We start from the raw sequence: 14766 nt of genomic DNA on the forward strand, positions 1-14766 counted from the left end.
AATTGCAAATGTAACTGGAAAAGCAGTAGATATGCTGGGAGCCTTCTGAGGGACCCCATCCTCCTTACAGTGAGGGCCTGGTATTAACTCTCAGCAAAAGTCAAGAACATAGTTTGAACATTTAGCTGATGTCTGTTGGGAGCCACCAAGCTTCCAAGGAACTTGAAGTTTCTGATACTGTAACTAAGATGATGTAACCTTAAATATGATGAATCACAAAGAGGTTAGTGGGATATAGCTTGACTGAACTTACAGACCCCAAGCAAGAAAAACTGATAGCATTCCCTAATATGAGCCCTGCATCTCCCCTCTTCTCACCAGATGCATCAAATATGCTCCTTAGAATTGCAGAAGTTTGGTTGCACAATCCTGCAAATTTTCATCCTGGTATACCAATGAGCCGGATTTCCCTCGACAATTCCTCCCCTTTCCCCACTCCTCAAATAGCAAATCAACTATTGCTCAAAAATGGCACACAACACAATTGATTCTTTCCTCAGCAGTACCAGAGACTCGGCAAACAGAACTGAGGTTCCGTTTAAAAATCAGGTAACAGCAGCTTTTACAGAAAGCAGCTCACAAATCTATGTTATTGTTAATTATTTGAAGCTTACAAAATCTTTTTTTTTACAGTTAGCAGGGTTTTTTGGTAGTCCACAAGAAGATCATCTGTTTCAAAATGCTTTAGGAAAAAAACCCCTGCAACAGAAGACAAATACTGCATCAATACAGCAGCACAGGTATCTTGCAAGGTGATATTAAATATGCTAGCTCAGATACCACGGTAGCACGCTTCATATGGATAATTTTCTTACACTCTCAGAAAAAAGTTAATGCTGAAGGTTATTCTCTGAAAACTCTTGTAACAGAAATTTTGATTATCTCCTTCCTGCTTTGAAATAATAAGCAGCATTATGCTAAAATCTTGAATATGCACTACATGGCCCTGCAAAGACTTTCTTCCCCTTGAGCCATCTGGCAGAAGATATCCTTAGATGCAAACAAAACTTTTTTTTTTTTTTTTTTGAGAAATAAATGTATCTTCTTCAAGTAATTTAGGGAAGCAAACTTAAGCAGCAGATTTCAGCAAGTCTGTGGCAATGGACAAACATCCCAAACCATCTTTTACATCAGCAGTAACAATCAGTCCAGTGCCAGGGAGGAGAGCACTAATTCCTGCCAGGGGTACTCCTGCCACATACCTTCTGCAGCTTCTAGATGCTCTGAGAACTGAACTGCAAGGGTAAAACCCCACACATTGGGGGAAGCAGCAGAGGTGAGAAAGACAGCAAAATATTCCTTCCTTTTAAAAAGGAATTGTATTTAGCAACTATTTATTCACAGAAAATGTTACTTTACTGGTTTTCCTGAAAATAAAAAGCACAAAATCTCATAATAGGAATTTTAATTTTAATATTATCAACATTGTGTTCGGACAAGTGCTGAAATTGATGGGGGATAGACCAAAGCATGGTCCTGACCTGCCTGCCCTGAGGGCTGGGCACCTCAGCCTGCACCTCCCCGGGATCCCAGAGGGTTCTCACAGAGGACATACAGATATCTGAAGAGTGGCACCGGAAAGTGCCAAGAGGATGGAGTCAGGCTGTGCTCGGAGGTGCCGAGCAATAGGACAGGAGGCAATGGGCAGAAACTGATGCACAGGAAGTTCCACCTGAACATGAGGAAGAATTTCTTTACTGTGTGGGCACTGGAACAAATTCCCCAGAGAGGCTGTGGAGTCTCCCTGACTGGAGCTATTCCAGAACCGTCCGGATGCAATCCTGTGGCATGTGCTCCGGGATGACCCTGCTCGAGCAAGGAAGTCGGACGATGGAGGCTGGACCAGCTGATACACTCTGGTCCCTTCTAACCTGACCCCTTCGATGATTTTCCACTGGGAATCGCCCAGACAGACTCCATATGGATACGTACGCGTGCCTGCGTCTATAACCCCACTACCTTACAAGCTGTTGCCGGGGGGGTGAGCGCCGGCCCCCGGGGCGTGAAGAGACCGCCCGGCCGTGCCCGCCCCGGCCGCGCTCCGGCTCCCCTCACGCCACCGGCGGCACCCGGCGGGGCGGGGCCAGCGCGGGCTCCCGGCGTGCCCCGCGCTGCTGTCATGGCGGCTCCCTGCGGCCGCTGCCCGCACATGGGCTGAGGGCTCGCGCCGGCAGCGCGCGCGTCTCTGTGGGCGCGGGGGTCGCGGCCCCGAGCGAGGCGGCGGCGGTGGCTGTGGGGAGCGGGGCGGGCCCGGGCGGCGGGACCATGCTGGCTCTGGAGCGCGCTCTGCTGAGGGGCTTCCTCAGCGCCGCGGAGTCCCTGGAGTGGAAGCAGGGCGAAGTCGCGGCCGCAGGTGAGGGGAGGTCCCCGCTCGTTGTGCGTGTCCGGAGCCGCCGCACTGAGCCGGGGCCGCGGCTGATGGCTCACTCCCCCCGCGGGCGTGTTCATCCTTGGCGCCCTGTCTGCTCCTCACCGAACTCGCGGGGGAGGCCGTGGGCTTGTCAGGCTGGAGGAGCGGGAGCGGCACTGCCGGCAGGGCTGAGGCGACAGGAGCGGCCGGGGCTCCGCAGGGTTCCGTGGTCGCTCTCGGTGCGAGAGGCGGAGGCTGCGGCCGCAGCGGTGCCCGTGCCGGCAGCCGCCCCGCCGCCCGCCTCATGCCGGCACTCGGGAGGCTCGTGAGCACCGGGCTCCCTCCGGCTGCCTCTCGTGTGAAGGGCTGCCTGCCTGCTGGAACCTGGCAGTGAGGTGAAACGCGCCCTTGGAGCAAAACGTGGGAAGGAAGAGTGTGCCATGAGCTGCCTGTTCTATATTTATTAGTTATTCCGTCACAGTTGCTTGAGGGATCAATGGAAAATAGTCTCTTGAGGGGACTTGGTTAGACCCAGCTTTCCTGCAGGGGAACGCAGCAGCTTTTAAAATGTAAACTTCGTCATGTGAAGGTACTTCCATATTTCAGGCAGGCTGAAAGTACAGTTGTGCTCAAGTCATGTACCATGTTATAGCATATTGAAAATCTCATTTATCCTTACCTAAGCACATACTGAATTTTGGAAAAGAACCATACAGTGCTAATCAGCTCTTATTTCCTTATGTGACATTTCATTTGACCTTAATCATTGTACTGCCCAGGAATGATAGCTGATGTGACTGACATCTGTCACATCTGTCTTTTCAACCAGAGTTGTGCATGCTGTTTGTGTTGTGGGGTTTTGCTGATTGCTTTTTTTTGTCGGGTTGTTTTTTTAGGTTTGATTTGTTTTGAGGCACTTTAAGTAGTGTGCTGCTATAAGATGTGGGGGAAACTTGTTGAGGAAAGGCATCTTGCGGTAGAGATAGAAAAGGGTGGGGTTTGTGATGATTCTTAGTCATCATTTACATGGGCCCTTCCTATTGATGATCCTGAAAATAAATTTAAAAGCTGTGTCCTATAAAAAGCTATACACAGAATCAAAAGCAGATTTTATGTGCTTACAGTTATGTTACTGGAAACAGAAGAACCTCAATATTCTTCATTCATCATCACGTGTCCTCACAGCCCATAGTTATTCTACCAGTTACAGCATTGCCTGTCTGGCTAATTATAATCTGATATAAAGAAGTTGTAATTTGGTGAGAGAAAGTGTCTCCAAAGTATAGATTGGAGAAAGTCTCTTGTTATTTCTATTCTCTGTGAGGGTATGATGTCAGCAGCATTGTGGAACCACTGCTATTCTTTTGTATATGTCATTCCAGGTACAGCTTAAGGTGTTTTTTAAATAATACACAGCACACATTATTTCTTATATCATTCAGTAGATCATTGTGGAGAACAGAAGTAAACCTTGGTCGACAGCATGGTGCAGAGACATTAGAATGAATGAGTCTCTGTCACCTATTCCTACAGTCATCCATTGCTGTTAGTGAAGGTGGTTCTCCCCTTGGTGTTCCTGTATTTCTGAAATTTAAAATACTTGTTTAGCTGGATGAGCTTGGGGTTGGTATTCAGATCACTTCTTTGCACAGCTGCTGCTTGTGTGGATTCATGGCTGTGCCAGTGTTAAACTGGCTATCTCGGCTACTGATATTAGTGCAGCTACAGTAACACTGTAACAGGGAGCTGCAATCCCCAGGTGGAATCACACATTAATAGTAAGGCACTTATCCTATGCATTTCCTCAGCTGCACCGTTACCCACACCTGCATCATCTAATCAGAGACCAGTTTAGTACATCTGCATGAGTTGCAGCCACAGCTGCAGGGTAGGCAGATAATGGTTTTGCTCAAGAATAGCAGGTTTTAACATGGTCAGATTGTTCCAACAGCTGCTGTATTGATTGCATGGTAGCATACCTGAAGATAGCTCCTGTGAATAAAGTTGTAGCCCGGGTCAAGAACTTGATGGGTCTGAAGCTTCTTAGAAATAAGTGTATAGCATTTCTTGTGTTCCCTTTGTCTTGAAATCAGGCTTAAGTCATGGGTCTAAATCCATCTTAGTAGTTCCTCCTAAGAATCTGCTCCATATGCAGGCTTTTCATTGAGGTAATATAGTTGCCATAGGAAATAATGCTTCTGTAAAGATAAAATCTCATTGCCCATTGTTTGTGGGTATTTTAAACATGTAAATAAAGGACTGAGCAGTTTCTGCAGTTTTGCATAAGACTATTCACTGAATTCTGCAAATACTGAATCACTTTTATTTGTTTCATTTCTCCTAGATCGGTTCTCTACTCTGTGAAATTTTTGTCTTATCTATAGGATTTTACTGTTCATTTAAAATGTTTTGGAGGAAAAAAACCCTCTTGTTATAATTGATGTATTTTGACAGGCCATCCATTTATTTTTCCTGAAATTTCAGTGCAAGTTTTTGTTCTACATTCATCTGGTCATTTGTGTTCCACTGTAACTTTAATACAGATTGTTCTGAATGGGCACCTGCTAATGCTGCTCTTGAGTTTCAATGCGACTGTACTTTCCCTGCAGTGTAAATGAAGATACATTCTTTAAAAGGGGAGTGGCATATATTTTTGTTTGAATAGGTGTAATAGGTCTTGAAAGACAAAATTGTTTCAAAGTTGACACTCATTTCTGTGTTGTTTTTTTTTTTTCTCTTCCAGAAAGTGGATCATTATTGCAGTTGATGTTTGATGGGAAATACGAGGCAATATTTTCAAATTCAGCCATTCAGAATGTTTTCAGTGCGTCTTCTGTGACGGAAGAGAACATTGACACTTATTTGGAGAAACAGATTCTAGCATACCTGGATTGTTCTGCAGAGATTGATAACATGGAAAGGTGGAAATTATTATTTATTATATGGATGATTAATAGAGGCCATGTTTGATTTTTACAAAAAGCACTTAAAAGTGTATAATTTGTGTAGGGCCTTCAAAATCCTTGCACTGACAGGAAAGCAGAAGAAAAAATTTCTTGGGTTATTCCCCCCAATCCCTTGGGCATCTCTTCATTACTATCCAGTGAAAGAAACAATGATGTTGTGATATGGGGGTTTATTGAAAACATTAGCTTTATTTACAGTGATTACCTCAGAAGCTGCTGGTATAAAGGAGCCACAAATGTAAGTTCATGTTGCCATATATCATCAAACAATTAACAATTTTCTCTCTGAAATGTTCTATTACCTTTATGTGGCTACTTGAAGTACTATATAATGTTACTGTTCAAGCAATGCCTGTATTTCTAAGTCTGACTTATTATAAGTTTGTTCTACTCTTTTTAATGTAAAAACAAGTAAGGTGTTACTCATGGATGCTGTTCATCAATTATTTTCTTCCCAAGACTTTCTCTGATAGAGTCTCTCTTAATTGTACTGTATATGCTAATTTTTGCTGTTAAGGAGCCTGAATTTACTGTTTACAGTTTGCTGTGTAAATGATGAACAGACTGAAATCTGACATGCTAGGGATAGTAGAAGCAGAAAACTATATATGTGTTGTGTATATATATATATATATATATATATATATAGATAGATATTGCAAAAGGTGAAAAAGTTTTACCAAAAGAACACTAAAAGATAAGAGATGATAAAGGTTAAAAAAGTAAAAGTAAGAGGAAAGTAATTGTTACCAGTTAGTGTTGGCAGAGTACAAATATATGTGTTTTGGTATGACAGACATAAACTTAAGAGTTTTTGCTAAAATATCAGAGTAAAAAAATAGTCGGCATGTTTGAAAAACTGAGCTGAGATTTGTTCGTGATCATAGTGTGTCAAAAACTCATCTTGTGGTGTGGTACACAATACAGTGCACTCCTGCTTTCTGAGTTGGAGTGTTCAGAGGTTTTTCCTGTGCATGGTTTTCACTAGGTGTTTCTTGTTTGGTTGTTTTTTTTTTTTCCCCTCTTACTTTGTTGTGCTATCACTGTTAAATACTAGCTGGAGAAATTTTTCAATATTTCTATATTCTGTCACCTTGCAGTAGTTTGAATAATGTGACAAGGAAAGAAAAATCAGGACTTGAAACAGACTCAGTCATGATCTTAATTACTGCTTCAAATACGTGTTGCTGCCTTTATAAGCCACTGAGCTTCTTGAAGGTGATCATAATCTATATCAGTGGAACTTTATATGTATCCTGTTGCAGTGCACTCCTACTGCACACAGCAAAGGAATTTGTTTCTTGGCTGCTCACGCTCCAGCTCTTTGGTCTGAGGTTTTTCTTGATCGCTCTGCAGCTTTGGGCTGCATTAGAAGCCCCCTTGCCAGAAGATATGGAGGCAGATCTGCAATATTTAGCCTTTCAGAAGCAGACAGAGGGCTTTCTGCCCAAAATTAAAGACTGAAGTTTTATTCAAAATGAAAGCAGAGTCTTCAAAACCTCTCAGTGTCTGCCAGAAAGAGTTTTGTTTGTAGCAGTCTAGTGAATTTTTCAAGCTCCATTTGTAATAATTTAAGAAGTTTTGGGGGCTGAGGGAAGTAAGTTGTGACTTTCTCTTACAGAAAAACTTCTACTGAAGTTGCTTGTCTGAAAGACAGATCATTTCCTATTTTAGATAGGCGCTGCACAGCACTTTGATCTGTACTGTCTTGGTCTCCGGTGACTTTCTGAGTTAAAATGTGTCACAGTTATTTTTCCTACCTGCAGACCTGTGTCCTGTGAAGGCCTTATGGAAGGAACAAATGTAATTTTTGCATCCAGACTTTGCATTGCTTATGATGAAACTGTTTGGGATTTTTTTTTTTTTTTAATGCCTAAAATGTAATTTTCTTTTTCCACTGAGTGATTCAAAGGAAGTTCAGCAAACCTCTTAAGTTCAAGCCCAGAAAATTCAGTAACACATTGATTTTCTCGTGACTTTTTGTAGATGGGATAAATTACAGTAATTTTTTTTCTTGAACTGAAAGTTGTAATTCTGGAGATTTAAAAACACAGTAGGAATTGAATTCAATTGGAAACAGGAAGTTGGATAATGTGAATCTTATTCTTTTTGCACAGTATAAACAATGCAAAGTATGGTTTTGTGATAGTGTTTAAAGAACTCTTAAGGAGTTCTTTTTCTGATGCTAAAACTGAGCAGCTTGAGGGCAAAACAGCTCAAAATTTGGATCTAGACCGTAATTTCTTTGGACATAGCCTGTAACTTTTTCCACTTTCCATGGTTCTGTAAGGAAAATGATTTAGCATCATTTTAAAATTTGGTGCTACTTTTTATATCCTTTTAACTGATTGCCTTCTTTTCCTTGCCCCAGACACGTTTTCACTGTGGCACTTTTAGCCTTTATGGCTTAAAAATTAAGCATTCTTATAATATATGTGTTGAATAGGAGATCTTTTCTTTTGCTTTTTTCCTGCTATTGCTACTCAGTTCAATGCTTCACAGCTATTTTCTATAGAAAATGTAGCTTCATGGCTGTATTTTAATCAGCAAAATTTGGAGGATGAAGCAATAGGATATGTGTTAACCATGTAGAGGGGAAATGCCTTTTTTGTGTTTTTCCTGAGCCCCGTATGAAGGACTTACATTCCTTGCCTGACCTACACTTTGCTTCAAAAGACTGGAAGGAAATAGTGTGCAGGTTCCAAAACCTAAAGAAATAAGGAAATGAGCTCTAACATTTTGGTTTTTGTTGAGCATGTATTTACTACTTTTACCTTATTCAACATATAAATGAATACCAAACTTGTCAAGAGAAATCCATACAATAAAGCTTGTTATGATTTCCCAACCTGAGCACTGAATGGTATTTCTGGTATTTCTCATGGAGCATCTGATGGTTGATTAACTGGTGTGCTATATGTAATGAAAAACGAAAATGAAGAAATTCTTGCTGTGTCTGCAGCTTGCTTTGATGTTTGTGAATTAAAAAAATAGCAAAGTTAGACTTTGAATAGCTTTGGCTATTCTTCTGTAATTTCTGGCATCACTAAAAAGAACAGAAACCTGTAACCTCTAAAGCATAACCTGGCTATTGAATATTTTTTTCTTTTATTTTGTTTGTAAATGCTAGATTATATGCACATCTCTTTTTTTTTTTTGAAATACAAATGCACCATTATTCTTTATTTTTGAGGAAGATTTGATACAACGAGTATTAGAGTATATATAAGCACGTGATTCTGCATCATGAAAAACAATTAGACTCAGTGTAAACAGTGTTAAAAAAAAGGGAGCAAAACCCCCATTCACATAGAGGAAGGAAAAACAAGATGAGTGGATACAGCCATATATCTAAGGATAAATGCAAAATAAATTACGTAGGTCACCATAGCAAGGGGAATATTTGCAGCAGTCTCTGTTGCTTTTCAGGGAGCCTTTGGGAGGTGAGCGTCTGCAGGTCTGCATTGTAAGTGTGAAGGGCAGTCAGGGAGACAAAATGAATTTTCTTGGAAAAAAGAATAGGGGATAGGCAAGGAAGGGTCAGCATTTGTGGAGATTACAGCTTGAAATTGGTTTTCTGATACAGAGTGAGTGATAAGGAGACTGGGAGTTGGTCATGAATCTGAAAATAGGGGAAAAAAAATTTGGTGATGACAAATTGAACAGTGGAAAAACAGTATCCCAGTCAAAGTAATGGATTTGGTTATCAGTTGTTCCAGAGTCATTCTGCATGGATAAAACTCTGTCTCTTCAAGCAAGTTTGCCTACAAATAGATTCCAGTAATGTTAAAATAAATAAATAAAATGTTACTAGCAGGAACAGTGTAAATGATAAAATAATGAAAATGATCTTCAAAAGACTAGAGTACATGTATCAAACCACAGTGCTTGATTGACTGTTCTGTGTTACCTTTCAGAAGCCTTGAAGCATAACTTATCATGGGAGAAAAATTAGGAAATATATACCAATGTGGATATTTTGTGTGTAATGGTAATAATTTAGTATACAACAATTGTTAGTGCTTTGTGTTCCTGAGTTATTTGGAAGTTTAATGGTAATCTTGGATATATTTTCATATTTCCTAGTAGATAGTTACTGGCTGAATAATGATAGCCAGTAAGCGTTACCTTGTTTTGTTTGACAAGAACTCTTTATGCCAGTCCTTGTTCTCTAACTCCCCTGAAGGATGATTTTGGTTTTTTGTTTTTTGGTTTTTTTTTTCAATTAAATGTTCCCCACCCCTGCTTTCTTATTGTTCTACATCTTTTGTCACATTCTTGCCCACCAGCTGCTTCTTTGTGTGTGGCTTTTCTATTTTACTTTGGTTTTTAAGGGGTTGTATAACAATTTATTCTTTTGTTTCAATTGGAGAGCTCTTCCATCTCTAAGTTTCTGTTTTACAGAAAGAAATGACTAGATTTTTCTGTTTCAGTTATGCTCCTTAACATACCAGTGTTTATATCAAAGCTGCACAATAAAAATGCTAACTTTTTGTAGTTAGGAGGCCTGTTCTCTATGTGATAGGGCCGTTGTCGATAAGGTTCTAAGTCATTAAGGTATTATAAAACAAACCAGAAGTTTGTATATAAATCTTAAAAGTCTACACCTGTTAAACGGACCATTAAATTCTGAGAGATGGTGCCCTGCCTTCTTGGAGACCACATAGATTATTTGTGTGCTAAAGAAATCATAGTAATGTAAAATGGGCTTAGTCTTGTAGATAAAGAAAATTTTGCCATACCTGGTTTCAGAAAGGAAACAAAGTCTCTTAATTTCATCTTTCAATAAATTACTATTATTTAAAATAAAAACCATGATAAAATAGGTATTATTTACTGCCAAAGTATCTGAACCAACTTGGAGGTATTATTCTGAACTTTTTTGATTTCAATTTATTTTTTTATCAGAGGGAGTGAAAATAAACAACTGTGTTGAAACAAAAGTAAGCTTGCTCTTTTGGACCATATACTAATGTGGTATTTTTTCTGTGAAAATGCTGAGATTTAGATGTATTATAAGAAAATAAAATAACCATGCAATAGGCAAATATTGGATTACCTGCATCCTTTGCTAATCTTCTGATCTCTGATAGTTATGTACAGCCTTAAATTGTGAAATATGTGAACTAAATCTGCCTCCAGAATGTTTGGCATTAGTTACAACATTTATAAAAAAACATGCTTCCAAAACTTCTAGTTTCCCATGGGCATTCTTGAATATTCCATTCATTGTATCGTCCTTACTGGAGAGTGGTTTTTTTTTTGCTTTCTTTAAAGCTGAGGGTTTTGAGCTAGCACAAGATTTAATCAGCTCTTGTAGCCTTAAGTGAAAATATAATATGTTGCTAATTGCTGTTCTTATCTATCTACATTGCAGGCAGAGGCTGATATTTCTGCTTGGTGTGGGCAGTTTGCAGCTCTTTGTTCAAAGCAATTGGACTGGGCCTCCTGTTCAGTTAAAGCTTCAGGATTTTTTGCCACCTGCATTGTTACAGAAATTCCATGAGGTACGTTTGGATTCTAATAAGCTGTCCTTTTATTGTCACTGCTTTTCACAAATAGCCATAACACTTACACGTGTCAGAGAAGGCACATCTGCAAGGGGGGGTGCTAGACGGAATTGCCTTAATCATCGATCCTACTGGCTGCTATTGCAACATCTTCAGTTATATCAGCAGTGTCCTAAAAGTAGTTACTGTTTCTCTACCTGAGATATTTCCTGCTGGAAATGTTGGGTTTGAATGGAGAAGATATCTTTAATATAGGCGAGCATTTACTCAAAGGGCATTTGCAATCAATAAACTTTTTATGTGTTTATTTTGGGATACATTCTTAGCTGGATCAAAGAAAGATGTTTATAAATGGCTTAGAAATTTCCCTCCTTAGGGAAAGGTAGAAGTTGCATATCTTACAAATAGCAGAGTGTTTGGCAGATGCTAACAGATTTGGATGCTCAGTATCCTGTTAGGCTCCTGAATGCCAAGTGAGTTGAGGTAATATTAGTACAAAAATGCTAATTTAAATAGAGATTTTGGAAGCGGAAGGGAATGTAGGAGATGAAACTGAGGACTGTCAGTTTTATTTATTTTGTCATTGTTTTATGTAGATGACTAGTTAACACCCTAACTTCTTTTAGTGAGATGTGTGTATTGTTTCTCATGGCAGTACCACAGTCCAGACTCTCATCACCTGTGGTTCAGCACAGCTTCCTGATTTTTCTTTCAGGGTTAAAGCTGTGGTAAAATACTGACTACTGCAGCATGTCAGTGAAGAATGTATCAGTAGTCTTTGCTAATGCTAAATCTATACACGAGTTTGAATTTAGAATTTCACTGAGAATAAGGTATGGACCATGAGCAATGTAAATGCTGTAAACTGTGAAATGAGGGAAAGTTTGAGTATATGAGAAGTTCCACATGAAACTGTTGGCTCTGCTGCCTTATTGTGGCATGTTTTCCATAATTCATTAAGTCCTGCCTTAGGTTCATTTGCAAGGTTGTATTTCTAAATAACTAATTCAGATACAGTATTGCTCCTGGTTTTTAAACAGATATTTATAAATTTGTTTTATCTTTTAGGGCTGGCACAGTGTGTATATATAGGCTTCTTTTTCTCTTCATTTTTTGATATTTGAAATACAAATCTCATCTTCAGATGACTAAATAAGTAACAGTGGAAACCAAGTGTACTAAACCTTCTTGGGTGTGAAACGAGTTAGCAGAAATTTTGAAGTGTGCTACCTCTGAGAAGACAAGGAGTTCATTTTGCCTTTATAGATAGTAAAATAATAAAACCTAATTTCATTCATTCTCTTTATAATTTTTTATAATATTTAATATTACAATATTGAAATATTCTTACAAATTTTCGGTTCTGTTTATTGGAGAATTCTATAGTCTATGTTAGTGTGTATGCCCAGGCTGCAGCCTAATGCAGTCTGCAGCCCAAGATGATGCTCATAGGATTGCTGTCACTGACAGAGTTCAGAGACCTGGAAAATACTGTGTTCATAATTTCTATTAACCATTTAATAGAATCATAAAATGGTTTGGCTTGGATGGGACTTTAAAGATCACCCAGTTCCAACCCCGTGGCCATGGGCAGGACATCTTCCACTAGACCAGGTTGTTCAGAGTGCCATCCAACCTGGCCTTGAACACTTCCAGGGATGGGGTATCCACAAGCTTCTCTGGGCAGCCTGCTCCAGTGCCACACCACTCTCACATCAAAGAATTTCTTTGCCTAAACCTACTCCCTGTCTGTTTTAAGCCACTCTCCCTTGTCCTGTCACTACATGCCCTTGTAAATAGTCTTGCTCCATCTTTCTTGTAGGTCCCCTTCAGGTACTGGAAGGCCACAATTGGGTCGCCCTGAATCCTTCTTTTTTCCAGGCAATTTCATGTATTGTCTGGAAGAATGAGATACTAATTCCCTGTTGAGTAAGGAAATACATGCTCTCCTGTTTAGTTTCTGTTATATTTCTGCAGTGGCTGTGAATGTGATGCTTTGAAATATGTTTGCTTATGCAGGGGTGGTATTGCAGAAACTAAACTGGCAAGAGGTTGTAAAGGAAAACAGACTTGAACATACTTTATTTCTAATGAGTGCTCCATCAGACTTTCATATTGCTTCAAGGTTTAGCTGTTTATGCATTCAGGGAGAAGTTTGCCTTTATTTCTATTACTGCTATTTGTATTGTCTTCTGGCATGTTAATGTTTGTTTTTTTGTTTTTTTTCCAAGAGCACTACGCGCTTATGTGCTAAAATATAATATCCAGTTCTCTTCTTTATTAGTCTTAATTCAAAAGGTTTTGAATGATGTTTTGAATTATCTTTATGTACTTTTCATTCCAAGGATTCTTGGTATATAAACACTCCGTAAAAATGAACATCTCAAAAAAGTGACATTTCTGTGATTTTTTTCAATCCAGCTTTCCTCTCTTGCATATGCAGATATTCAGAAAAAGTGGAATTCTTAACTTTCTCCATCTGTTGTAACCTTCTATATTCTGTCATCAAGACCGATACAATCCATTTTTAAACAGATCTTCCATTTTTCAGGTTTTCAAACTGAAATTATTTTTTCCCACATCAAGGTTAAAAAAGTTAGGTCTTTCTGTTTCTTTTAGCCTGCTCTAGGTAATGTCACTAAATTTCAGCATTACAAGGTCTCATGTATTTCAGAAATATTTAAAAAACTGTTACTCTTATTTTCAGAACACTTCATTGGATTAGTCTTTGTTTTCATGGTATGTAACTGCTGCCATTTCTGTCCTTGGAAAGTTTCACCTCTGGATCAATGATCTGCTCCCAGATAACTTCTTTTCTTACAAGTGCAGTAAGGCTGCAGGAGACTATAATATTAGTTCTAGTGAAGAATAAATAAAATAGCCTCTTTAAGATGAGTTGCTAGTAGGGGGCCTCTTGGATGTCTTCCATGAACAATATTCATGAGTATGTGTGTATTATTTCCCTTTCCTCAAATTGATTCCAGCCTTCTCTCTAAATTATGGTTGCATTCATGTACTGTATTAAGATTTAGTTTCATGTCTTGCAGAACTGGCTTGTGATTTTCAGAGTTCACTCAAAAGCATTTTAGTTATTAGATGTATTTCACTTTTCTAAAATAACTGTAAGGCTTTACCACACCAGTTAATAGTCTGATTGATACTACACTGAGTTTTTTTAATGAGTGAATGTGGTAAAGGAAGATTAAAAATTACTGAATTCTGGTTAAAATGGATTAGCAGTTCTTGTTTTGAACTTGCTGGGGTTAGACTAAAACGTTATTAATAAGCTCAGTGCTTATAATAAGTGGCTTATAGTAATGGGCTCCTTGTGTCTTAAAAGAATTGTCTCCTTGCATGTAAGGGAATAAAAGGTACAAAACTGTTGAAGTTGGAGCGTATTTATTCTGCCTTAGGTTTCAGAGTTTCTATGTATTACCTCATACAATTGAGCTTAGTATTTTCAGTGGATGGACTGGAAAAAAATGTGTAGTACTACTAATGAAGACCACTGATGATTAAGAATGTTGTGAGGACAAGCTGCTTGCTGCTTTATTTATCTGATTTCATATTCACAAGTAGAATATATCTGGTAACAGTGAGAAACTCCATCTGGAAGATCTCAATCTGTTATTTGATAATACATGTAAATAACTGGTAGGAATCCTCCAAATGCATATATCAACAGCTCCTGCTCTTCTTTTTGTAGCTTCCAGGCTGATCCCAAAGGATAAGTTTTGGAATGCATTTGAATAATTTTTTTTCCTTATGTTTTTATTACTCCTTCTTTTATGCATTATTTGATCCTTTTCTGGAAGAGACTGAAATATTGCCACACTTCTGTTGGCATCTATAGCCATGTTCATAATTAATATGAAAAACACCAGTGCACTATGTAGCACTACTGTCTCAAATCCAGTATGATTCCTTGGTCTTGTTAATT

At 39.0% G+C, this 14766-nt stretch overlaps 1 protein-coding gene across 2 annotated transcripts in view; it reads left to right on the forward strand.

Moving 5' to 3' along the window:
- Positions 1 to 2104: 2104 nt before the first annotated feature.
- TTC27 (tetratricopeptide repeat domain 27) overlaps positions 2105 to 14766 on the forward strand; it is a 114541-nt gene continuing 101879 nt past the window's right edge. Inside the window, exons 1-3 of one of the 2 annotated variants that reach the window (XM_069010024.1) lie at positions 2105 to 2353; positions 5094 to 5271; positions 10694 to 10823. In XM_069010024.1, coding sequence (XP_068866125.1) covers positions 2266 to 2353; positions 5094 to 5271; positions 10694 to 10823 — 396 coding nt within the window. In that variant the 5' untranslated portion in view covers positions 2105 to 2265. Of the gene's footprint in view, positions 2354 to 4356; positions 4519 to 5093; positions 5272 to 10693; positions 10824 to 14766 lie in introns of those variants that run through there. The other variant, XM_069010025.1, reaches the window with a different exon arrangement.

This window comes from Aphelocoma coerulescens, chromosome 3 (genome assembly GCF_041296385.1).
Source record: "Aphelocoma coerulescens isolate FSJ_1873_10779 chromosome 3, UR_Acoe_1.0, whole genome shotgun sequence".
Classification (NCBI taxonomy): Eukaryota; Metazoa; Chordata; class Aves; order Passeriformes; family Corvidae; genus Aphelocoma; species Aphelocoma coerulescens.